Genomic DNA, 24,514 nt, shown 5'->3' with positions numbered 1-24,514 from the left:
TGCACAGACTTCGGTGCTGGCTTCCCACGGCATCAGGAAACAGTGTGTCAGATCCTGGAACAGAGTCACAGATAACAGTTCTGATGTTTCTGATCCGGCTCGAAGGACCAAAATAAATGTCAAGAGATGTACTCTAAGACACTTCTTCAGCTGAGAATCAGAGAGGAGAAACACACAGTTTTACTTGCATGCAAGGGCAGTCACAGAGCACTCACACTTGGAGTGAGGGCTCCGAGACTCGCGCTCTGCCACTGCCCTGGTCTTTATTTATACACAAGAAGAGTAATACGTTTGTTCAGTGGAATGTTAATGCGTGAGCATGTGCGGATATGTGTGTGTGTGTGCGCGTGTGTGTGTGTGCCAGGAGAGGCTCCTCTACCTGGTACAAAGTGAAACTGCTCATTAAGCTCTTATCTAGCAGGTACTGCTCCTTCCCTGCATGATAACGGGTCACAGTGAATCAAAACAGTCTGAGTTATAAAGAGGTCATCATGCAGTATTCTATCATATGCAAACTTATATTGTTAAAAGATTATACTGACTACAATTTTCTATTGACAATAAGTAAAACAGCAATTGATACATACAGATAAGAGTCCAGCATTATCGCTCATCTGTTAACGTGCTAACTGAACACATCAAGTTTAACTGGCTATAAAATGTTGCTGATAATTCTGACTTTCAACAAACAACCACATGCACATCAAAGAAATACAGCATAATAAAAAATAATATTAATAATAATACAGATACACACATATACACAAAGTTTTATACATATTGCATGTCGGTTAAAATTGCAACACTCTATTGATATTTATTTGTTTGCATTGTTTTTTCGTTATTTTATTTTGGCTCATATTCTGTCCAAAGTTTCTGAGACTTTTTGCCATCTTTTGGCATCGGACTCTGCGCTGCTTCGCATCACCAGAACCTGAACTCAAGCCACTGGCTCCCTTTCAGCACAAGTCTGAAGGGCAGCCTGAACCTGCTTTGTGCCCTGCACACCCCCAGCCTGCACCTTCTGGTCCTGTTCCGCCATAGGTTTCCACACTGTCTGGTCCTGCTTCGCCCAAGCCGGTGGTCTGCACTCCACTTGAGTCAGTGGTCACTGCACAGTCTGGACCTGCTTCGCTCGAGGGTCTCCGTTGACCTCCTGAGGGGTGCAATCTTTGCGGCCACCATCGGTCTCCAGTCCTGTCGCCCGATGGTTTTTGTCATTATTGTCAGCCTCCAGACCCAGATCCGCTCCGCCTTCATTGCTGGCCTCCTGGTCAGCTTCCAAAATTGCTCTGTCTTCGCCAGCGGCCTCCTGAACTGTTAGTTCTTTGTTTTGGTCTCTAATGCTCCTGTTTTTCTTTGTGATCACTCGAAACACAAAAGATGAACCTTTTGCTAAACAGTCTGTTTTGCTGGTAAGTATGATTATTATCTACAATATTTTGATTTCTAACCACATCCTTTGTTCAAGGTAAGTTTGCATGTTTGACACTTGTGTTGCATGATCATAATCATAGTGCCACATCAGTGGCAGACATGCTCGTCCATCATTATGCTAACACAATTTGGTGCTCATTTTTAGTTTAACTTTTGAAATTTAAGACACTTTAGGCCTCCTGTTTTGTTTCAGTCAATATCCTTTTTGGCCTCCTGGTCAACTGTAGGTACAAATCAAGTAACTTTGGATACTTTTAATGAGTGGAAACTCAGATGTAAAGACTTTACTGTGGAAATCAAACTTTGTCAGTATGATTAAGTGGCTATTTTGGATTATACCTCATTGCCAGTGACTTTTGTGACTTTCTTCTTTGCTTTTTTCTCTTACTCTCTGCATCTTTCAATGATGAAGCACAGAAACCAGTTTCCTGCTTCAGTTCTATCATCAGACTCATTGGTTTTCCATTTACACATAAATGACTAAGATATGACTTAACGGAAGCAATGCACGTCATTGGAGTCAAGTTAACAATAAATTTTGCATCCACCAAGGTCTTCAAGGTCATCTTGGTTATGTAATGGTTGAAAACTGACAAAAAGCCTTATAGTATAGTGTGTACTGGCAACATATAGACATTATATGTGGAAGCAAACTACAATGTATTTAAAATTTGTTTATTCCAAGCTTTTTGGATTTTCTTTTCTCTGATTTTTCACATACAATGATCGACTTGTAGTTTAACTATACTCACAAGTAAAGAAGGCAGATGCCAGGCTTGAGACAACTGAATGGCATTATCTTTGAGATCTACAGCAAACTAGATGAACCACAGACACTACAGGATCCAGATAAGCTACTGCTTGTAGAACATGTACGTAAACAGTTCGTTGCACACACATTTGCTGATTTCTCATGCATTTAGTCTTTGTACCACTAGTCTGCCTATATTATTATTTTGCATTTGTTTTCCTATAAAATCTTTAGCTGTAGTACATGATGCATATAATCTATTGCTGTATAATTCAAATCACATTAGCCTGTGGACAGAGTGTCTGCTGTTCAGCCATTAGAAGATGCCATTCAACAATTTAGCTCACTGAACTGTCTGATAATGTTAGGTGTAGGCTGTGTGCAGGCAGGAGTGGTGGTAAGGAGGACCCAAAGTGCAGACTCTCGGAGGCAAAAAGGTGAACTCAAAAACAGCTTTAATGCTGAACTCAAAGTAACAAACTTCCAAAGTGCAAAATAAACTCAGGCAAGCAGACAGAAACACACAGCATAGTAAATGGTAGATCGCGACAATGACAAACTGAAACACAGGGCTTAAATACATAGAGGGAGCAATCAGGGAATGGGCAACAGGAGGGAAACACAGCTGGGGCAAATCAGGACTAACGAGACAAGGAAGCAAAACCAGATATATTAACATAAGACATGGACCTTCAAAATAAAACAGGAAACATAACACAGACTCACAGGCAGGCACTACAGCAGAGGGAACAGAGACATGGGACCAGGGCAGACACAGACACTGACTGGACACGGGGATATAGCAACTAAGGATACACAGAAACGCGAACTAGACAAGGGGATACAGCTGACAGGGGAGACAGAGCAACTAGAGAAGACAGAGACATAAACCATAAGACAGAACTCAAAGAAACCAAAGACTAGAAATTATAAATAATATAATAAACTCAAAAGCCCTGGGTCAACGACCCAGGCATCCTAACAGTACCCCCCCTAAAGGGCTGGCTCCCAGACAGCCCAAACCAAAACAAAAAGCAACCCAACCAGGGCGGGCGGTGGGGGTCCAGGACGGAGGGACCGAAACAAACTAAACACAAGGAGCTAGAAAACAGCAAACACCGAAACCCAGAAAACAACTCCAAACAACCAAGAAAAGGCTCACAAAAGGTGCAGGCGGCCAGGAAAAACACTTCACACAAAGTTCAGGGGGCCCAAGAGTCCAGAAAAAAGTTCAGGAGGCCGGCCGGGCGGGAGGCACCGGCGGCGACGGAGCAGGTCAGGAGGCCGGCCACGATGGCGAGGATGCCCAATCATCGGCCTGGAAGGGGGCCGTCCACGACGGCAATGACGTCCAGTCATCGGCCTGGAAAGTGGCCAGAAAGGACGAGCAGGCCGGACAGGACGTGCAGGACGAGCAGGCCGGACAGGACGAGCAGGACGAGCAGGCCGGACAGGACGTGCAGGACGAGCAGGCCGGACAATCAGAGGCCTGGAAGGAGGCCGGCGCTGTAGAGGCGCAGGATGTGGTCCGGACGTCGGCGTGGCCGAGGCAGGACCAAGCGAAGCTGAAGCCGAGGCCAGACCGGGCGAAGGCGAAGACTCGGAGGCCGGACCGGGCGAGGGCGACGCTGCAGGCGACGCCGAAGCTGGACCAGACGACGGCGGAGCTGAAGCCGTAGCTGGACCAGGCGAGAACGAAGCCGTAGCCGTAGCTGGACCAGGCGAGGGCGTGGGAGCCGCAGGTGGCGGCACTGCAGGCGACGGCACTGCAGGCGACGGCGTGGGAGCCGCAGGCGACGGCACTGCAGGCGACGGCGTGGGAGCCGCAGGCGGCGGCACTGCAGGCGACGGCACTGCAGGCGACGGCGTGGGAGCCGCAGGTGGCGGCACTGCAGGCGACGGCGTGGGAGCCGCAGGTGGTGGCGATGAAGGCTGGACGGGCCCCTCGGACCCTCCAGCGGAGGCAGAAGACTGGACGGGCCCCTCGGACCCTCCAGCGGGAACAGAAGGCTGGACGGGCCCCTCGGACCCTCCAGCGGAGGCAAACAAAGGCTGGACGGGCCCCTCGGACCCTCCAGCGGAAGCAGACGGTAACTGAGCAGGCGACTGAGCTGAGAGGTGAGCTAACGTTTGAGCTATGGATAGAAGTCATCCTAACAGATAAAGCTTTCAGCAGAGGTCTGTATTTCTGAATTTAAAAAAGTCCATGTCAGATGCTAAGTCATTACCTTACGTCATCCAAATGTCATCCATAATTTTCATTCTTAGATAAGAACTGATTTCACTCTTGCCACCCTTGTCCACATGCTGAATCTCTTAAGGCTGTTTCCCTTGTACTATGCCACATTATTAAGGAGACTAGTGTAAGGTCATTCAGATTCTCAGCGCACTGTTCTTCTCTTTTCCTAAGTTCTTATTAATTCTCGTACCCAGCTCAAGGACAAGAGGTCAGGAAAAGACGAAGGGAAGGATTTCTGGAATGTATCCTATATTAAATGTTTTTGTTTTTTCTTGACTGTTTAAAATGTTTGTCCTTCTGCAACCTCCATAGCTAGAATTATGCACTGGAATCTCGAGAGATTAAGTAAACAGACATCCAGAGGTGAAGTTTTTACACACTGTAACTTTGTCATAAGGATGGACCCACACCTTGAGCATTGGGAAAGGTTTAATAAGTTTATTTACAAGCTGTGAATAAAACAGAATGGCACTGTCGGGTGAGATTGAGGCTGAGTACATTATCTGGCTGACACGAAGATCTGCCCACATCTAAGTGTGTTCTTCAGTCTTAAAAAATCAGCCTCTGTGCCTTTGATAAGCTGCAGATGAGTTAATCAGCAGATTGATTAAGTAGAGAAACCAATAGCGGAACAGAAGAAGTTGTATTTGGCTTTTCTTTCTACACATTGGTGTAAAAACAGTCGTTTTTAATGAGCCTTCTTTTTTTACATCACTTCTCAGACGAGACATTTTTAGGCTAGCTTGGATATCAGATCAGAAAGTGAACGTTCTTAGTTCTTACCTCGCCTTTTACCTTCAAAGATAATGTAATTTATCTAATTTTAAATGGACAACTTTTTTGAAATGAAGAGCATAAAAAGAAACACCATTATTCATTTGCAAAGGCCAAAGCTACCAAAACACATGTGATTAGTGTGAGAAACTGTTTTGGAATGAACAAAACCACAGTCACCAGAGAGATGAAAACACTGCATTCACACTGGCTAATGACTAAAACAACAATGGCTTACTAATAACTAGTGCAGTTACATTTACCCCATAGCATACAGCAGATAGGAGTCGAGCATTATCTCCCATCTTTCAATCTGATTGAACATTTGTAAATGCTTAGAAAATGTTGCTGACTAAAAATACTTGCTTTAGACAAACAACCACAAGTACAGCAGTAAATGCAGATACATGCATATTCACAAGGTGTTAGACATATTGCATGTTCTGCGTGCAGAACTAAAACATTGCTGAGATACTGAATTCATATATGCATGGTTTTAGTATTAGGGCATTTTATATTTTGGCTCATATGTGAGCCATGTTTTCCGAGACTTTTTTTTTTTTTTTGGCTATCGTCACGGGTCTTAGGTTGAAGCAATTTTCTTTTTGTATCTATAGCAACGTTTTGCTTTGTAAAGTGGAAAAAACTAAAAACCTTTGGCCTGTTCCTTGGATGTTCCCACAGCAAAGTTGCCCAAAAAATTTTGAAAACCAGATGAGTAAGAGAAAATACAGTTTCAAGCTTCAGGTTTTATTTTTTGCTTTTGGAGTCACTGTAATGCCAAAATGCTTAAAGAGATTTAATCATTCCTGACACCTGACAGTATAACAGAACATCTTGACTCAGGATTACATTTCACTTCATGAAATGAATTTAAATGATATTCATATGGAAACATGAAATACTGCAGTAATCTCACAGGTTGGAGGTGCTGTTGGTTGGTGTCACGAAGGAAGAGTTGGCTTTCATAGTGTGAGAGGGAAGGTACATCCTGGACAGCCTGCAAGTTGGTTGCAGGCATAACACAAGGAGACAGAAAACCATCACTCTAAAATCTAAAATCATCAATTAAGCAAACAAGTGTGTTGGTAAACTATGGGAGAAAGCCTCGGCCAACAAGGAACTTTAAACCCAGAACCTTCTTTCAGTAAGTAAATGGTTCTTACCACACACTATTCTGATCTCACACCAAACTCTCCATTTTCTTGTTTCTGACATATGTGAAAAGTTAATTGAACGCTGCCCCCTAATGGTGAAAATCTAGCTCTGATTATGGCAAAAACTCCCATTGAGGTCTAACAAAATGATCATGACTGGTTGGAGCCTAGGGAAGGAAGGTAGGACAAAAGATGCACTGTGGAAGAGAGCCAGAGATTAATAGCATTTCTTTTTCTTAAGAATGGGTTTGATCCAAGAAAGGAATTTTGATATGTCTGTATAAACGTTGGGGACATTCGGATAGTCGCAGATTTTGTTGTTGTTAAAGGAAACGACACCAACTGCCAAATTGTCACACACCAGAGGGCCACCAGAGTCACCCTGTGAGGAGGAAATATTATTATTTGATTTGTCCATCATCAATCTTTTTTTAATATCATAGGTTGTAGAAAGAAAAAAAAGTTACCTGACAGATTCCTTTGTTTTTAAAGTATCCACCTGCACAAATAACTTTAGCCGGAAGGATATTCTGCCAAACACTCTGACACCTGTCCTTGTTAATGATGGGGACATCCACCACTTGCAGCTCGTCAACACTTTCACCATTACTTTTTATGGCCCCCCATCCAGCTACAATGCAGGTTTTGTTTTCCTTTAGGTTAATTTTTGGATGTGGAAGTTTAATTGGCTTAATAATTTTGTTTCCTTCCAGGCGAGCTTTCCTGGACAGCTAGTGGCAGAAAATAAGAAGTGAGATAGAAAAGAGAATACTTAAGGCAAATTTAATAGGGTTTAAATCCAAACCATAACAGTGTGTCCACATGTGTAGCTGGTCAGTTGAATAACCAATATGTACTACAATACACAATCATCACTAACATGTTTATATGAATTAGAACATCTATTAATGTGCAACACATTGTTAAAGTAAATAAAAACACATGTTTGTCACATATATTGCAAAAGGCAAGCAACAAGGAACTTTTTTTCTTTCATGTGCTTTCCTATGATTAATGTATCCAGGGCCAGTTACATAAAATAAACTACAGTATTGTGTAAAAGTGTTGAGGCACCACTTATTTCTTTATAGTTTGCTTCCAAGGAGCCAGGCTTCACACATGGCTTGCTGAAATGCATAAAATTCATGTCATGTCCAGTTCTTATACCTGACCATTTTCAGAAGATTTCTGATTTTCAGAATTCTTTTTGAACAGTGATGAGGATAGTGCGGTTTGACAGGCATAAAATGGTATTTTTTCACCAACATGGTGACTGTCAAACAGCTACTAGCCAAACACTTGGCCAAAACAAAACCAAAAGACAAAATCTATCTATATAGCATCAACAGAACAGATAAACGATATTAGGAAGTCATGTAAGTAGGACATGCAGCAAAAACCTGACACAGGACCTAAGAGATACATGTCTATGAGATTCAGTAGTTATCTACTTACTTTGAGAAGCATGATATCATTTCCAGATAGAACATCATTAAAAGAATGTTTGCACATCTTCACATCATATCTCATTGTGTCATCAACCTTCTTGAGATTGTGAGTGCCCAGAACAACACTTGTAGGATTCCTACATTAATGATAATAGAGATATTGAATGTCTATATTTAGATGAATTTGAGGTTGCATGAAGAGTTTTGATTACTTACTTAGGAGCACAGTGCGCCGCAGTCATTACAAAATATTCACTGACAAGGAAACCTCCACATATGTGTCCATTGTTGTCTTGCACTGATGCCATATACATCATCTGCTTTTTCTCAGCCTTTCTACCTTTTATGATTTGACTCCCCAGTGCTGAAAGCAAATGTGCAAAATTTAAAAGCAACACGCTTTTGCACATTTGTAAGAAATGGATAAAATCTTACCATTATGTCCAAGAAGCGTCAAAATTTGGAAGAGCAGAAACCCTTGCAGAGCGTGCATGATGCATGGAAGTCGGGTGAAAAGTCTGTTGACCACTTTATGCTTTACCTTGCACTGTCTGTGGTTTGTGGTTTTGTTTTGTTTTTTCACTTCCTGTCTTCTCAACAGTCATTTCACATTTATCTTCACAGAACATTTGAATCACTCTTTATGCTCTTAGAACTGAAAAAGCATTTTGGATGAGAGGTGAAACGTCTTCAAGAAACTTCCAGACGCTTTTCTTTCCGAGCTCCAGCTTAATTAACAGAGTGATGTAGAGTAAATGCTGTCACATGTATATGGAGATACATGTATACAATCTACACACACAGAAGTAGTTTGTGCAGGATCCCTGATACATCTAACTCACGAAATATAATTAAAAGCACTGTCTTGTTGGAGTGCTCAACAAGACAGACAACAAGACAACAGAAGCTCCATGATCATTTCTAACAGGCTGAAAAACACGAATGCAGGAATCAAGATATCCAGAAGAGCAGCATGGTTAGCAAACATGGCAGTTTTTGTAGTTGTGTAATGACCTACTTTCACGGTCCTATTTGTGTACATGTGTATATTGATGTGTGTGCAAAGCAGACCAAACCAGATCGTCACACTACCACGACATATTTTACTGTCTGTGTTATTTTTCTTTTCTGAAATGCTGTTTTATGTCAGATAGCAATGGTACACACACACCTTCCAAAAAGTTAAACTTTTGTCTCATCATTCCACAAAGTATTTTTCCAGTCTTTCAAGTCTTGGGGATCATCAAGATATGTTTTAGCAAATGTCTCTTTGGTCAGCAATGGTTTTCTCCTGAACTCTCCCATGGATGCCATTTTTGCCCAGTCTGTCTTATTGTTGAATCATGAACTGAGCTTGACTGAGACACGTGAATCCTGAGGTTCTTTAATGTTGTTCTGGTTACTTTTGTGACCTGGATAAATCATGGATGTGCGCTTGGAGTAATCTTGGTAGGCCGGTCACTCCTGGGAAGGTTCCACTTATCTGGGGGCCGGGTTGCGGGGGCAGCGGCCTAAGCAGAGAAGCCCACCTCCTCCAGCTTGTCCGGGGGAACACCAAGGCGTTCCCAGACGTTCTAAGGCCAGTCGAGAGATATAATCTCTGGTCCTGGGTGTCCTGGGTCTGCCCTGGGGCCTACTATCATTGCATATAAATTCACAGAACTGCATTCGGAGTCTGCGTTTGAGTCCTGCCTGCTCTCGGAGTATGACAACCACCCAGTGATCCAAAACTGGACCATACATATCTATAAACATTCTAAAAGCATGTTGATCTACAAATTACCACAGTATAAAATTAGTTTACAACAATGCCCTATACATTCTTTTAATCAACTTGGTGATGTACAGTTGGAGCACTGTTGTAAACAAATTTTAAAAAACACAAAAAATTACATCCTTAAGATACAGTCGGTACTTTTTCTAAACTATTTTAGTGATATGCATAAGAGATTAAATGACTGCCAGATTTGATTACTATGTGAGCCGTGATGCATTTGTTTCTCATATCACTATGACAAGCAGAAATAGTAGTTCCTACCAGTCATTCAGACAATCCCAATAATATAGCTAATTTCCATTGTTTTCCTGTCAATCATAAACTTCTAATTTACCACAAATTATTAAAATATCTATATTTTAATATGAGAATTGATTCTAGAACATATTTTGTATCGGAATAATTGGTATCAATCTGTACACCACTAGATGGCATCAATGCTAATGACATTTTGATCTGATCTGCCCATCACTAGCATTGCAGATTACAGTTTGTTTACATGAGTGTCTCTTTTACGGTTATAGCTGTTGCTCACTCAGCAGTCATGTCACATTCAGTATTCATTAGTATTTAGTTTGTTTCTCATTAGCTGCCAAATAAATTGCAAAAAAATAATAAAATGCTTTGACGATTGATGATGATTAGTACTATATGTTGCTTATTCTTCATGTGACACCAAATTATTTTCTGGACTCCCTTGTTATTTTTTTTAATGAAATATTCCCCTTCTGATATTGTTACTAATAAAACCAGACCGTGGACTAGCAGATACAATTTTTATTTCTTTTTTTTGGTCACACAAAGAAAAAGACAGCAAAATGAAGCAATACAGCAGAAAAACAATTGTAGTTTTACAAATAACTATTTGGGTTTTTCAGAATTGCATTGATCCATAGGAGGTATTTTGAGATGTCTGTATAAACATTGGGTGCTTTAGGGTAGTTACACTTGCCGTTTTTAAAAGAAACAACACCAACAGCTAATCCTGCGCACACCAGAGGACCACCTGAATCACCCTGTGAAAAGGAAGAATTTTAAGGTGTTTATACATTTGACAATGAGAGACCAGTTATTAATTTCAGTGAAAGGAAGAAGAAGAAAACATACCTGGCAGAATCCCTTGTGTGTGGGGTAGCCACCTGCACAGATAACGTTGGCGGGAAGACGTATATTTATGACAGAATATTGTTTCTTACAGACTTTCTTGTTAATGACAGGTACATCCACCACCCTCAGTATTTTGGTTAGAGCACCATTTTCCGTTATTCCCCATCCAGCCACTTGGCACACTTCATTTTCTTTTAGGTTTATTTTAGCTCTTGGAAGTTGAATTATTTTTACTTTGTCGCTTAGCTGAGCTTTTCTAGAAAGCTGAAGAGATACAAAATCAAATCACAAAGTTAACATTCAAAATTCTTATGCTGTAATGTAACGTAGATAATTAGATCACACAACTATGTCATTTCAAACTGTTGTACTTACTTTAAGGAGCATGATGTCGTCGCCCAGTAAAACACTTAGATAAAATCTAGTCTTGAATTTTTTATTGATTCTTATTTTTTGGCCTTGGTTGAGATTGTGATTACCGAGAACAACGTGCGTGGGGTATCTGAAACAGAGATTATTGAGAGGTACTCAATACATTTCCTAAACCTGTTAAATAACATGAAGACTGATACTTACTCATTGTCACAGTGTGTAGCGGTGACAACAAAGTCTTCGGTGATCAGAAATCCTCCACATATATGACCATTTTTGTTTTGCACTGAGACCATATACAACATTGAGTTCCTTGGGACCTTCTCCCCACTAATGATGTCACTTCCATGTGCTTCAAAGAAAAGAAAAGAAAAAGCATGCTAATGTCCATATGAAATGGTTGGAGAATAATGACTAAGAACTGTAATTCTTACCAGCTTGTTTGAGACATGTCAAAACATTGAGTAGCAGAATTATTTGCAGACCGTGCATGATGCCAGGAAAACAGTTCACTTCATTGTAGGCGTGTCAAGCTGACACATTTATAGTGCTTCTAGCCACATCCTTTTTTCAAGATAATTCTGAAAAGTTTGTTAATGCAAAGATAACTGATTTGCTATGTGAAACACATCGATTATGGTATGTGTATAAATTTATTTAAGTATGCTATACAAATTAATTAATTCATTTTTATCATTCCTAAATGTAAATTGTTGTGTTGTGTTTTAAATTGAATGGGTAATTGGGTGAAAGAATTTAATTAATATTAAAAAAAAAAACTTCAGCATTGATCCATCCATTTCCTTCTGCTTTCCCTGCCAGGGTCACGGCAGGGCTGAAGCCACAAAATAAACTAACAAGAACTTATTTGTACTGTGAGATAAACATAAAAACTGCACACAAAGACCCCAACCAACCAGGAAGTTTGAACCCAGAAGCTGGTTTCAGTGAGGAAACAGCTCTCATTATGGAGCAAACACTGATAACTAAACATGTATACATTATATTTAATTTTATTTTAGTTTTGGATGTTATAAAATAAACAAATGAATTTATATTGTAAACTGCAAAGAAAACAATACAGTTTTGATGTAAGATATGTAAGATGAGTAAGATGAGTAATTAGATACAGAAAAAGAGTAACAACTAATCAAACACTTTATGCATCACCTTGCTGTCTGTCTGTCTGTGGTTTCATCAACACTTTTATCTGTTTCTCTTCTGAAAGTTTTCATCCAGAGAAAATCAAAGCATTTTTGTTGTTGTTTTTTTGTGGGTGTTGTTGTTTGCTTCTAGGGGTATGAAAACTCACACCTTGGCTTGACAGCCAAACATGTGAAACAATGAAACCAGTTTCCAGTTTCACAGATGTTTAAGCAGCATATATCACTGTTTAGATTGTCAACATGTATGTAACATTAAGTAAAAAAAATCCATAAAGGCATAATAAACAGCGACCACATAAAAAGACAAAACAAAACAATAATTTGCTCCAATCTGCATGTAGAAGCCCTGTTACATGAAAGGAAAAAAGCCATCCCCAGTAGTATTGCAGTTTATTGTAATACTTTATTTCAGGACAATGTTCAGGCTGTTAATATGTGTTATTTTCTTAAGGTTAGTTTTGTTACAAGATTGAGGATCCCATAAAATGAGCAGGGCCTAATGACAGGCCCTGTACTAGCAGCCTAGTTCAACTTTTACTTTCTGTTTTCTGGATTCACTTACCCTAACATCAGCGATCACATTAGGGTATGGTTGCAGCCAGTGTTGGGGTCATTACGTTACTTAATTACTCACTTTGTCAGTAAATAAATATTCTAAACATCTACAGCGAGTCCACTTCCCTTCACCTGACATAGTCTTCATCAGGTGTTGAGGAACCAGGACACACTGATGAAAAGTCAGCTACTGGACAAGAAGGCATAAGTGGACAAGGGATGACAATAAGGAATTTTTTGAATACCACTATGCATGTAAGTTTTATGCATTTATCAGAAATGACCACAGATGTGTTATGTCATTAAACTGTCCACCAGTGAACACAAGTGAGTGGTCAGTAGTGACATATTTATTCAACAAGTGAAAGACTCGCATGTAAGCTTCAAGATGTTTTGCTGTAGAACCTTGTGGCACATGTGCAATATTGTAGTATACTTCTCTATACTAGGTGAGCCACATAAACCACATTTTCCAGATTAAGATTTGAGCTCTGATGCTGACAGTTGTGAAACTATTGCTATGGTTAGTTGGAAAGCATCTACATCCACAGTGCTTCAAATCTGTTAAATTATCTTTCAGTGTCTGCAGAAGTTCTGTGAATTTATTATTTTTATCCTTATCATTGGCTATCTGTAGGTGTAGTAACAATAGATTTGCTTTTTAGGGTGTACATGGATGCAATCTGTTTTTGTGCAAAGTTACTCTGCAGTGAAGGTTGAAGGTAACCTTTTACTGGGTCTCTGTTATTCGACCACTCAAACAAGATATTTCAATAGTTTAAGTTATTAAGTTGTTTGGCAAAATTCTGTCAGATGTTTAAAAAAAATCCAAGCCAGTCTAAGCCAAGTTAATATCCTAGCACCCCTAAAATCATATGGCTTTTTCAATAGTTTCACCAGTGATGGCTTGTGTGGAGCTGGGACAGCCAAGTATTTCAAAATGTGTTACACACAGATAAACACAAACTGCATCTGCACCTAACTCATGTTAGTGCAAATATTAGTATTTAGTTGTTAGTAATAACAGAATCTTAATATTACTTAACAGGAACTCCCTGAAAATGGCATGTTATTTGATCTTGCATGATGAATTTACTGTTGTTGTCACAGTGTGCAGAAGCAGACTGTGTGGAGTGGACAATAAAGGACCCAAATGCAGCAAAGCAAAGCGTGGAAACAAACTTAATATTAACTGAAAATGAGCAGTTTATTAAAGGCTGGTTTTAAATGTGTAAAACAAGGGGCAAAGGCAAAATTACACACTAACCTAAACTGGGTGAGCTAAAGCTAAACATAAAAAACCCTGAACATGAACATCTTAACATGACAAACCTGAAACATGACGAGAAACAACAGACAACCTGACAAGGAATGAATGAAAACATACTGACTAAATACACACAGGAGGTGATCAGGTCAAGTGGAGACACATGGGGAAACAGCTGATTAGAATGAACATAATGATGCCACAGGGGAAGTAAAACTAAACACAATGAACACGGGACACCAGACCTCTTCAAAATAAAACAGGAAACATAATGAGACGCAGACACAACACAAGATTGACAACATAGGACACGCAGACATGAAACATGCGAAGAGCGAGGGAGACTGAAACATATGGGTGCAGACACAAGGGGAATCTAATAAACAATGAACTACAACAGGGCAACATAGGCAAAATACAAATGAACTTAGATAACGTAATGAACTTCAACATAAACCATAAACATCAAAATATATTAAAACTCAAAACGCTGGGTCAAATGACTCAGGATCGTAACAGTTGTGTGTTTCTGTTCATGAGTTTTGTTTGTCATTTATATAGAATTAAACAAGTAAAATAAAAAATACTGATGGCTGCTCAGTTTCCTAATAGATGCATCTATGTATAAATTTGAAAATCTTTGGTGACATACTTGAGTTATCGTGTTCCCGAGATTTTTGGAAAACCTGACCTCTGACCTCAGCCTTGACACCATTATTGAGATTTGAACTCATCTGGGATTTGTAGCAGATGAGCCTATGGCAGGGGTTGGCAACTCCAGGCCTCAAGTGAGGGTGTCCTGCAGGTTTTAGATATCACCCTGGGTCAACATACCTGAATCAAATGATTAGTTCATTACCAGGCCTCCGGAGAACTTCAAGACATGTTGAGGAGATAATTTAGCCATTTAAATCAGCTGTGTTGGATCAAGGACACATCTAAAACCTGCAGGACACCGGCCCTCGAGGCCTGGAGTTGCCTACCCCTGGCCTATGGTATCAATTTGAATACCAAGGTGACATGTTTCTTGAGTTATGATGTTCACAAGATTTTCAGAACATCTCACCTCTGACCACAATGCCAAAGAACCAATATTTGTTCATTGTTTTCTACCTTCTCTTTCTGTTCGTCATTAGATTAGAGATTATTAGATTATTATAAAAAGGTTTCCTGCAAAAGTCAGTTACAGTAATCTCAACACAGAAATTGGTGACATTTGATTTAAATTACCTTAAATTTAGCTTTTGCACAGATTAGTCAATTTAGGTCTCATGTTATGTTTCATTGACACTTTTATGACTCTTGCAGTTTTCATACTAAACCACAAGGTGGTGTTCTCTACTATATTTTGTGGGCACTTGTGTCTTCAACCCAGTTCACTGTAATCCAAGTAAAACTATAAAATCAATCATCAATATTAAAAAGCACATTTACATGTAAACAAATTCACAAAGACTTACTAGTGTAAGTCTTGTGGTGCACATTTATAGTACATTTGGCAAATATGACACACATATAATATCTAGCATCTAACTTAATAACAAATGACAAAAACTCAGTATTAAACATTGTCTGCGTGATTACTTTTCATTCTTCTGGTGAAACTACTGCATCTACAACTATTCTCAGTAAATATTGTGTCTTTGTTATCATTTACCTCTGCACATACGGTTTCCTTGATTTTTTTCTGAAGTACACAGCAGCTTTCAGAAACCCTTAAAAGTAGAGCTGAAAGTTTAAGTGACCGGACTGCTGCCTGTACCCCGTGACAATGTGAGTTTCACTAACCCTCCCCTATATAGCAAAAGGGTGTGTGTGTGTGTGTGTGTGTGTGTGTGTGTGTGTGTGTGTCGATTGGGTGTAACTGTAGTGATGGTGGGGGGGTGGAGGAGGAATAATTTACACAGTACAGTTTTTAGGATTTGATTGGCTGTGTCCATTTTGTTGACTCATTAATTACTGTGTCCAGACCACATCCTTTCAGCTCAAAATATTAAGCCGTGCATCACAGTAGATTTGAAAATATTCAACATTAAAGACAGATAAGAAGAAATGTTGCGCCTCATCGTTTTCATCTCATGTGGCCTTCTCTTCTTCGTCCAGTCAGGTGAGTAATGTTTTATATTTTACTTTCATTTACTTACTGATAATTGTCTCCTTCATGTAAATAAACCGAATACAAAGTCCCTTTACTGATATCTTTTTAGTCTTAGAAAGCCATTAATGCTGGGTGTTTGTTTCACTCACTTGTTCTTGACTTAATGTGCTGATTTTGTTATACGACTGGATATTTTCTTTTTGCTTTAGGTCATGGTTCTGAGATTATTGGAGGAGGAGAAGTCAGGCCACACTCACTCCCTTTCATGGCTTATTTGTTAAGTAAACACAGTTTCTGTGGCGGGACATTAATCCATCCACAATGGGTCCTGACAGCTGCACACTGCACCAAGTACGAACCCGAGTTACTTTTCTTGAAATTTAAAATCAAAATATTGCAGTATTTTTTTTTTTTTTTGAAACAGTGAGTGCATGATAATGATATTGGTTAAAAAACAGATTATGTCTGTAAACACTGATCACTGATATGGTCCGTGTAAACCTTTTTGCAACTTTACAAGTCTATTATTTTAAAGACCTCATTATATCACCCCAATAGAAAACTTCTTTCTCAGACTGCTGGCTTACGTGTGGTTCCAAAGGGTCTTAAACAAAGAACGTGAGACAGAGCCTTTAACTCTCAGACCCTTTCAGGATTCATGAGAAAGACACCCCTCTACATTCAAGAATAGGCTTTTTTGAAAAAACATATACTGCAATAGGCCTAGGCTGCTGGGGGACATCCCATGATGCACTGTGTTAATGTATTTATGCACCACTCTGCATTTAATCATTTGTTATTATTCATTTCTGACTCTTTCCTCCCACTTCAAGGTGACTGTTGTTGTGATTTGGTGCTATATGTGATGCAGCTGGAGTAAATTGAATATACTCATTAATAATTGATGGATTTCCTTATGTTGATAGAAATCCAACTGGCATTTACTTGACATGTCAGTGTGATCTACCTGCGGTTCTTTTTTAAGGAAAAGCCTCAGCTCTTAGGAAGAAGCCTGTAATACATGAGTAGATTTGACTGTTTGGTACATTACTGAAACAAAAGTTGATCACACTCCTTCCAGGCTTCAGTCACAAACATGCAAAGAATAATGCCTTTTAAAATGTAAATATCAAAATTATTTCGTGTTACACCTGCTCTAGAGCAGGAACAACAACATGGACATTTGCTTTTGGTCTGTATCTTTTGACTTATTTGAGCTATCCAACTAAGTTCTGAAATATTTAGTCCTAAGTCCTAAATAGAGGACATCCAGGGCTCTCTATTGATATCTCATGTGTCTGAGTGGCCTCTTTTAGCCCCGACGAGGAAGGAAATCTTAAAAAAAGTTCAATGTGAACTGTCATCACTACAGTAAAGTTTTTGTTATTTGACAGAATGAGGTGGGTTATCCTAGGTGCACACTCCATAAACGAAGAGGAAAAAGGTTCCAAGCAGGTCCAAGCGGTTGAGGAACTCTTCCCTCATCCTGACTATTATCACTATCTCCAGGGCAATGACCTCATGCTGCTTAAGGTAAGGTGATAATTGAGTGTCTAATAGCAATAGGTGGTTCAAGACTTTTGAACAATGCTGCAAACATACTTACTTTAAGGCCAACTCTGTGAAGGTAATGTATAGACAGCCATTATAAATATGTAATATTTCTTTTTATTTCTCTTTTTTTAGCTTAAGAAACCAGCAAAGATAACCAAAACTGTGAAATACCTCCCGTTGGGGAAAATAGTCAAAAGGCCTGCAGATGGGAGAAAGTGTCTGGTGGCTGGATGGGGACAAACTGAAAACAATGAAACATCAGATGTCCTCAAGGGTGGCCATGTAGCTGTGATCAGCAGACAGAAGTGCAACTCTTGTGATTATTACAACCGCAACCCTTACATCACCAGGGACATGATTTGTGCTGGTACATATGGCAAAAAAACCGATTCCAGCTGTTATGTAAGTATGACAAATGCATGTTCTTTTTATCTTTTGTTCATATATTTGATCATATATTTGATCTTGCTGCAGGGGGATTCAGGAGGACCACTGCTGTGCTACGGAATGTTGGTTGGAGTCACTTCTTTTGGACCTCATGGGTGCATGACAAAACCTGGAGTCTACTCGTTTCTCTCAAAGAAACAACTAAAGTGGATCAAAAAAACAATGAAGTCATCTGAAACCAAAAATCAGTGAAATCAAGCTGTACCAGCTAAGCGAGACGGGCATATTTGATGCTTTTTAAATCTGTCAGCGCTGTCACTGTTAACCACTTCCTTGAACATTATCCATTTTATTTCATTCTTCCTCTTCTTTATGATATTTTAGTTTTTACAGACTGTCCACATGATTGCAGCCCATGGTTAGTCTGTTAGGTAGGTTAGGTAAATTTGGCACAAACATTAACTTTTTCCAAATATCATATAACTCAAAGTACCTCCAAATGTGAATGCTCTTGTTTGTTGCAGAAAACTACAATGCAAACAGGAAAAGGATATTTTTAATGTACATAATAAATAAATAAATGAAAGTGAAAAAACAAAGCGAGATTAGCCAAAGAGATTCACCATGTCATGTATTGCAAACTTAAGCTGAAAATGAATGAATCTGTAAGCAAACGTTTTGACAAATATGTTTTTTTGAGTATGCTTTAATGTTCATTTCATTTCTCATTTTAAGTATTTTTGCTTGAAAAGCCCAAAACAACAATATTTTTTCATTAACTTTCTAGCTTTTCTACTTTCTAATAAAGCTTGTGGCATTATAAAAACAACAACACATCTTTCATTTTCCTGTTCTTTTCTTTTCTTCTTCTTTTTAGTGCATTTCCTTAATTGTGTCATTGCCTTACAGTAATTCCTAAGTCATCTTCATAAAATTTATATTTCAGTCCTTTAGTGTTCAAGTTAAAGGCATTTTATTCCTAATATTATTTATTGTAATATCTGTAAACAAGCTACCAGATGGCAAAAAAGTAATTATTCTTGAATCTTATCAAGATGGTTTCCTGAAGTACGATTAAAAAAAAGTCTGATATTCATCATCGTTCGGAGATTATTGGAGGGAAAAGAAAATTATTGCCGTATTTATTTTTAACAGACTATGCAAAAGATTGTGATTGTTTTAAAATTGAATTGTAACAATTTCACAGATACAATCAGGTTAAAAAATTTTGTAGCCTTACATGTCTGTACTTTAACTGTACATTAACTATTTACATATTTTCTTATTACATAGAATAGAAAGCATGGTGAAATTGACATCCCTGAAATCATATGAAAACTCTGATGAAAGACATTTGTAGGTTTGAACATTGCATATTACTAAAACAAAGAGTGCTGGAAAATATTTCATAAAAAGTAACATTGATATTTTTCAGAAAGTAAAAGAAAATGAATCAATTCTGTGTTAATGTTTTAATTAAAAAGTCTTTCAGGCTGCCTGGCAATCTGATAATGTTGATAAAACTAGAGGATTAAAACTGCTGCGTGTATTTAAAAGAAAATTTTTGTAGTATTTACTTACCAAACGTGTGTTCCTCTTGGTTTTACAAAATAAAACCAGATGACTGGTTGTAGATAAATAGCTGGCTCAACTTGAATGCGTGTGTTCATTCATTGCATACTCTAGGATTCCAAGAGTACCATATAACTTGTCAAGTTGTAACGAGTTGGGCCATTAAAGTTAAATAGTTGACTCAGTTTGAATTTATGTAAATGGTAAATGGCCTGCATTTGTATAGCGCTTTACTCAGTCCCTAAGGACCCCAAAGCGCTTTACACTACATTCAGTCATTCACCCATTCACACACACATTCACACACTGGTGATGGCAAGCTACATTGTAGCCACAGCTGCCCTGGGGCGCACTGACAGAGGCGAGGCTGCCGGACACTGGCGCCACCGGGCCCTCTGACCACCACCTAACTGACCACCATGTGTTAATACATTATCTATCTTCAAAGATTTTTAGGACCATTATGTGTTATATCAACTAATTCAGTTACAGAAAGATGCACTAGTTAAAACAATTAGTAGATTAACAGCAAATATCATCCGGTTCCATAAAGGTAAAAACAGCAGCATAAGTGAAATGCGGAGACTCAGACTTCTATGACTTCTATGACTCTGTGGTGGCCTCAGCCATCTTTTATGGTGTGGTCTGCTGGGGGGGCAGCATCTCTGCTGGGGACAGGAAGAGACTGAACAGGCTGATCCGAAGGGCCAGCTCTGTTCTAGGACGCCCTCTGGACCCAGTGGAGGTGGTGAGTGACAGGAGAATGGTGGCTAAGCTGTCATCCCTGTTGGACAACATCTCCCACCCCATGCATGAGACTGTGACAGCACTGAGCAGCTCCTTCAGTGGGAGACTGCGGCACCCACGGTGTGGGACGGAGAGATTTCGCAGGTCTTTCCTCCCCACTGCTGTCAGACTCTACAATAAAGACTTTTGCAGCTGATCAAACACACAAACCCACACATGTGCAATAAGACTGCTATACGTGCAATTCTTCTTCTGACGAAGTTGTGTTTTTGTATTTTCCTACTCAGTTGTATATAGTATTTGTATTTCTATTTTATTCTATTGTATATATTATTCTATTCTATTTTATTCTATTGTATATAGTATTTTATTTTATTTTATTGTATTTTATTGCATTCCAGTGTTTTCTAATTTCTGCTACATAACTTTGCACTTTTGCTGTAACAAAACAAATTTCCCACCTGTGGGACTAATAAAGGCCATCTTATCTTATCTTATCTTAAATATATTTAGACAGCAATTTGTTTGAACTAGTATTTAATTTATCATTAGAGTCAACTGCTGTGAAGTGAAAAGCTATTTTCACTCAATAAATCTTATTTCTTTATTATTTACTGCCAACCTAATGAGAAAAACACAACTTTTATCCAGTAAACACTTGGTGTCATATGACTTCTCACTTACAGTGGCTTGCAAAAGTATTCGGCCCCCTTGAACTTTTCCACATTTTGTCACATTACAGCCACAAACATGAATCAATTTTATTGGAATTCCACGTGAAAGACCAATACAAAGTGGTGTACATGTGAGAAGTGAAACGAAAATCGGACATGATTCCAAACATTTTTTACAAATAAATAACTGCAAAGTGGGGTGTGCGTAATTATTCAGCCCCCTGAGTCAATACTTTGTAGAACCACCTTTTGCTGCAATTCCAGCTGCCAGTCTTTTAGGGTATGTCTCTACCAGCTTTGCACATCTAGAGACTGAAATCCTTGCCCATTCTTCTTTGCAAAACAGCTCCAGCTCAGTCAGATTAGATGGACAGCGTTTGTGAACGGCAGTTTTCAGATCTTGCCACAGATTCTCGATTGGATTTAGATCTGGACTCTGACTGGGCCATTCTAACACATGGATATGTTTTGTTTTAAACCATTCCATTGTTGCCCTGGCTTTATGTTTAGGGTCGTTGTCCTGCTGGAAGGTGAACCTCCGCCCCAGTCTCAAGTCTTTTGCAGACTCCAAGAGGTTTTCTTCCAAGATTGCCCTGTATTTGGCTCCATCCATCTTCCCATCAACTCTGACCAGCTTCCCTGTCCCTGCTGAAGAGAAGCACCCCCAGAGCATGATGCTGCCACCACCATATTTGACAGTGGGGATGGTGTGTTCAGAGTGATGTGCAGTGTTAGTTTTCCGCCACACATAGGGTTTTGCATTTTGGCCAAAAAGTTCCATTTTGGTCTCATCTGACCAGAGCACCTTCTTCCACATGGCTTGTGGCAAACTGAAACGGGACTTCTTATGGTTTGCTGTTAACAATGGCTTTCTTCTTGCCACTCTTCCATAAAGGCCAACTTTGTGCAGTGCACGACTAATAGTTGTCCTATGGACAGATTCCCCCACCTGAGCTGTAGATCTCTGCAGCTCGTCCAGAGTCACCATGGGCCTCTTGGCTGCATTTCTGATCAGTACTCTCCTTGTTCGGCCTGTGAGTTTAGGTGGACGGCCTTGTCTTGGTAGGTTTACAGTTGTGCCATACTCCTTCCATTTCTGAATGATGGCTTGAACAGTGCTCCGTGGGTTGTTCAAGGCGTGGGAAATCTTTTTGTAGCCTAAGCCTGCTTTAAATTTCTCAATAACTTTATCCCTGACCTGTCTGGTGTGTTCTTTGGACTTCATGGTGTTGTTGCTCCCAATATTCTCTTAGACAACCTCTGAGGCCGTCACAGGGCAGTTGTGGAGCTGTTTTGCAAAGAAGAATGGGCAAGGATTTCAGTCTGTAGATGTGCAAAGCTGGTAGAGACATACCCTAAAAGACTGGCAGCTGGAATTGCAGCAAAAGGTGGTTCTACAAAGTATTGACTCATGGGGCTGAATAATTACGCACACCCCACTTTTCAGTTATTTATTTGTAAAAAATGTTTGGAATCATGTATGATTTTTGTTCCACTTCTCACGTGTACACCACTTTGTATTGGTCTTTCACGTGGAATTCCAATAACATTGATTCATGTTTGTGGCTGTAATGTGACAAAATGTGGAAAAGTTCAAGGGGGCCGAATACTTTTGCAAGCCACTGTATTTCCAGCTCATAACTAGAAATCCAGTTGGTAATTAAATTTTGCAGGTTTACACTATTCTGCATAGATAACATTTTATTGGACAATTAAATAAGCAATGTACAAACCCCAGTGAATTATAAAAGCTGTTTAGCTCTCACTCTTATTTTTTGTCAGCGGTTTACTCCAGGCTTGTTGTAATAAACGAACCCACACGCATTTTGTGAGCATATCTTACTTGCAATAACAGATTTAGATTCATTTAGTGATCTAAAGTTCAAGAAGGCCGATGTAAAACCATGATAATTTGCTTTGGAAACTTTTGACAAATTTTGCATAATCTTCAGATTATGCAGCAAATTAGATGAACCACAAAAACCACAAATCAGATAAAATTTGAACGTCAGTGCGCTTCCCCAAACTCCCAGTTTGACATTTTGGCTGTATTTAGTCGAAAATTGATAAATGTAATTTTGTAAGTTTCCCAGACATGATGACATTAGAAGGACTTTGGTAACTCAGTATACTGCATTAGGGTTGATGCCATTCGTAAATTTTCAGATTGACCTCTTCCATCATAAATTTGGTCTTTGATTGTAGGTAAGTGTGAATAAAATGTAATTAGAATTTCAAAAATAGTAAATATTATTGACTTGAAAACCAAAGCTAGCATACAGGCTTTAATTCTAGATTGTCTTTATGAGCTATTTTATGGAGCAGCTAAATTCACTGAATCCTTGCAGACCGATTGACAGAATGTAAAATAACAACGTCACTTCTTATCACTGCATCCTAGATTTGTCATCATTTGCTTGCGTGTCTAGAACACTGTCACCTTTATTCTTATCTTGAACTTTATGACCACATCCTTTATGTAGTGTGAACATGCAGCTTGTGATATCTTGGTCAATCATGATATCTTTTGTGGTTCCAGATCTTTTGCAGTGGCTGCATTGCAACACAATTTGTCATATTAATCTGTATTTCTTCCTTTATTTAATCATTTTCATTTTACATTTTGTAAAAGTGAAATCATATTTGAATTCTAATTGATATACTTCTGCTGGTGTCCTGCAGGTTTTAGATGTGTCCTTGATCCAAACCAGCTGATTTAAATGGCTAAATTATCTCGTCAACATGTCTTGAAGTTCTCCGGAGGCCCGGTAATGAACTAATCATTTGATTCAGGTGTGTTGACCCAGGGTGATATCTAAAACTTGCAGGACACTGTCCCTTGAGGCCTGGCGTTAATGTTAATGCACTGAGCTAGTACTGATGGTGTTTCTTGGTCAATGTGTTGGCTTTTTCCTCATCCATAGTTCCCAGATGCATTGCATATAACTCCTTTTACTGGGTTGGTTGGCATAGTAACACTGAATTAATTCAACATTATCAGCCTTTTTCCAGTACCCCAGTTCTCATTAGTATATCCTCAAAACTTGACTCGAACAGTCCAAATACCAGTAATGTCCGAGCTGGCTTCACTTACATGCTCCGCACACCGTGTTGGATAATAATTTACACAATGTTTAATATTTACTTTATCTTGTCAGTTTGATATGTGACAGGCTCATTGCACCTTCTTGTGTAATTCTGTTCTTGTTGGTGGATTGTTTTGGAGGTTTGTACCTTTCTAAATACATATAATCTATAATTTTGTGTGTTTATTTTAATTTATATTTTATACAAAAAACCAACCAAAAAAAATGATGAAGGCAGATGCATGACCTGAGATATTTTGCTGATTTTTTTTTTTTACTCTTGCGACAGCCTAATGACACTATATCCGAGTTCTACAGCCAACTAGATTAACCACAGAAATAACAT

At 39.1% G+C, this 24,514-nt stretch overlaps 4 protein-coding genes across 5 annotated transcripts; 1 reads left to right on the top strand and 3 right to left on the bottom strand.

The window, feature by feature from the left end:
• Positions 1-3,250: 3,250 nt before the first annotated feature.
• Positions 3,251-3,919, bottom strand: LOC112843928 (vegetative cell wall protein gp1-like; the record flags this gene model as incomplete). The annotated part of the gene is made up of 1 exon (XM_025903287.1): positions 3,251-3,919. A coding segment is annotated over one exon (540 nt), but the record flags the coding sequence as incomplete, so codon positions are not given.
• A 931-nt stretch (positions 3,920-4,850) lies between these two features.
• Positions 4,851-8,331, bottom strand: LOC100711090 (duodenase-1). Its single transcript, XM_003439662.5, has 5 exons — positions 8,242-8,331; positions 8,023-8,170; positions 7,814-7,943; positions 6,826-7,089; positions 4,851-6,740 (listed from the first exon to the last, which is right to left on the bottom strand). The coding sequence occupies exons 1-5, from the start codon at positions 8,297-8,299 to the stop codon at positions 6,576-6,578; spliced, it is 765 nt and encodes a 254-aa protein (XP_003439710.1). The 5' UTR covers positions 8,300-8,331; the 3' UTR covers positions 4,851-6,575.
• Positions 8,332-10,094: 1,763 nt separating this feature from the next.
• Positions 10,095-14,134, bottom strand: LOC100711361 (duodenase-1). Of its 2 annotated transcripts, XM_013266332.3 has the most exons (6): positions 14,116-14,134; positions 11,497-11,643; positions 11,267-11,414; positions 11,066-11,192; positions 10,691-10,954; positions 10,095-10,599 (listed from the first exon to the last, which is right to left on the bottom strand). In XM_013266332.3, the coding sequence occupies exons 2-6, from the start codon at positions 11,552-11,554 to the stop codon at positions 10,435-10,437; spliced, it is 762 nt and encodes a 253-aa protein (XP_013121786.1). In that variant the 5' UTR covers positions 11,555-11,643; positions 14,116-14,134; the 3' UTR covers positions 10,095-10,434. The 2 variants fall into 2 exon arrangements, with proteins under 2 accessions (XP_013121786.1, XP_013121791.1); XM_013266337.3 differs by lacking the exons at positions 11,497-11,643; positions 14,116-14,134 and adding an exon at positions 12,791-12,959.
• Positions 14,135-16,019: 1,885 nt separating this feature from the next.
• On the top strand, positions 16,020-18,921 carry LOC100711633 (granzyme A). The gene is made up of 5 exons (XM_003439664.3): positions 16,020-16,157; positions 16,358-16,499; positions 17,543-17,681; positions 17,835-18,104; positions 18,177-18,921. The coding sequence occupies exons 1-5, from the start codon at positions 16,103-16,105 to the stop codon at positions 18,339-18,341; spliced, it is 771 nt and encodes a 256-aa protein (XP_003439712.1). The 5' UTR covers positions 16,020-16,102; the 3' UTR covers positions 18,342-18,921.
• The last annotated feature ends 5,593 nt before the right edge of the window (positions 18,922-24,514 follow it).

Source organism: Oreochromis niloticus, linkage group LG23, assembly GCF_001858045.2.
Source record: "Oreochromis niloticus isolate F11D_XX linkage group LG23, O_niloticus_UMD_NMBU, whole genome shotgun sequence".
Lineage (NCBI taxonomy): Eukaryota > Metazoa > Chordata > Actinopteri > Cichliformes > Cichlidae > Oreochromis > Oreochromis niloticus.
This window is presented reverse-complemented; position numbering and strand designations above follow the sequence as displayed.

What these genes read in the sequence shown, in the direction of transcription:
- LOC100711361 (XM_013266332.3), bottom strand. Translation starts at nt 11,554, where the DNA reads ATGCACGGTCTGCAAATAATTCTGCTACTCAATGTTTTGACATGTCTC. An exon ending in GACATGTCTCAAACAAGCTG is followed by an intron (nt 11,415 to 11,496) that starts GTAAGAATTACA and finishes TTTTCTTTGAAG; the next exon opens with CACATGGAAGTGACATCATT. An exon ending in GCTACACACTGTGACAATGA is followed by an intron (nt 11,193 to 11,266) that starts GTAAGTATCAGT and finishes TCTCTGTTTCAG; the next exon opens with ATACCCCACGCACGTTGTTC.
- LOC100711633 (XM_003439664.3), top strand. Translation starts at nt 16,103, where the DNA reads ATGTTGCGCCTCATCGTTTTCATCTCATGTGGCCTTCTCTTCTTCGTC. An exon ending in ACAGCTGCACACTGCACCAA is followed by an intron (nt 16,500 to 17,542) that starts GTACGAACCCGA and finishes GTTATTTGACAG; the next exon opens with AATGAGGTGGGTTATCCTAG. An exon ending in AAACCGATTCCAGCTGTTAT is followed by an intron (nt 18,105 to 18,176) that starts GTAAGTATGACA and finishes ATCTTGCTGCAG; the next exon opens with GGGGATTCAGGAGGACCACT.
- LOC100711090 (XM_003439662.5), bottom strand. Translation starts at nt 8,299, where the DNA reads ATGCACGCTCTGCAAGGGTTTCTGCTCTTCCAAATTTTGACGCTTCTT. An exon ending in GACGCTTCTTGGACATAATG is followed by an intron (nt 8,171 to 8,241) that starts GTAAGATTTTAT and finishes ATTTGCTTTCAG; the next exon opens with CACTGGGGAGTCAAATCATA. An exon ending in AAAACAAAGGAATCTGTCAG is followed by an intron (nt 6,741 to 6,825) that starts GTAACTTTTTTT and finishes TCCTCCTCACAG; the next exon opens with GGTGACTCTGGTGGCCCTCT.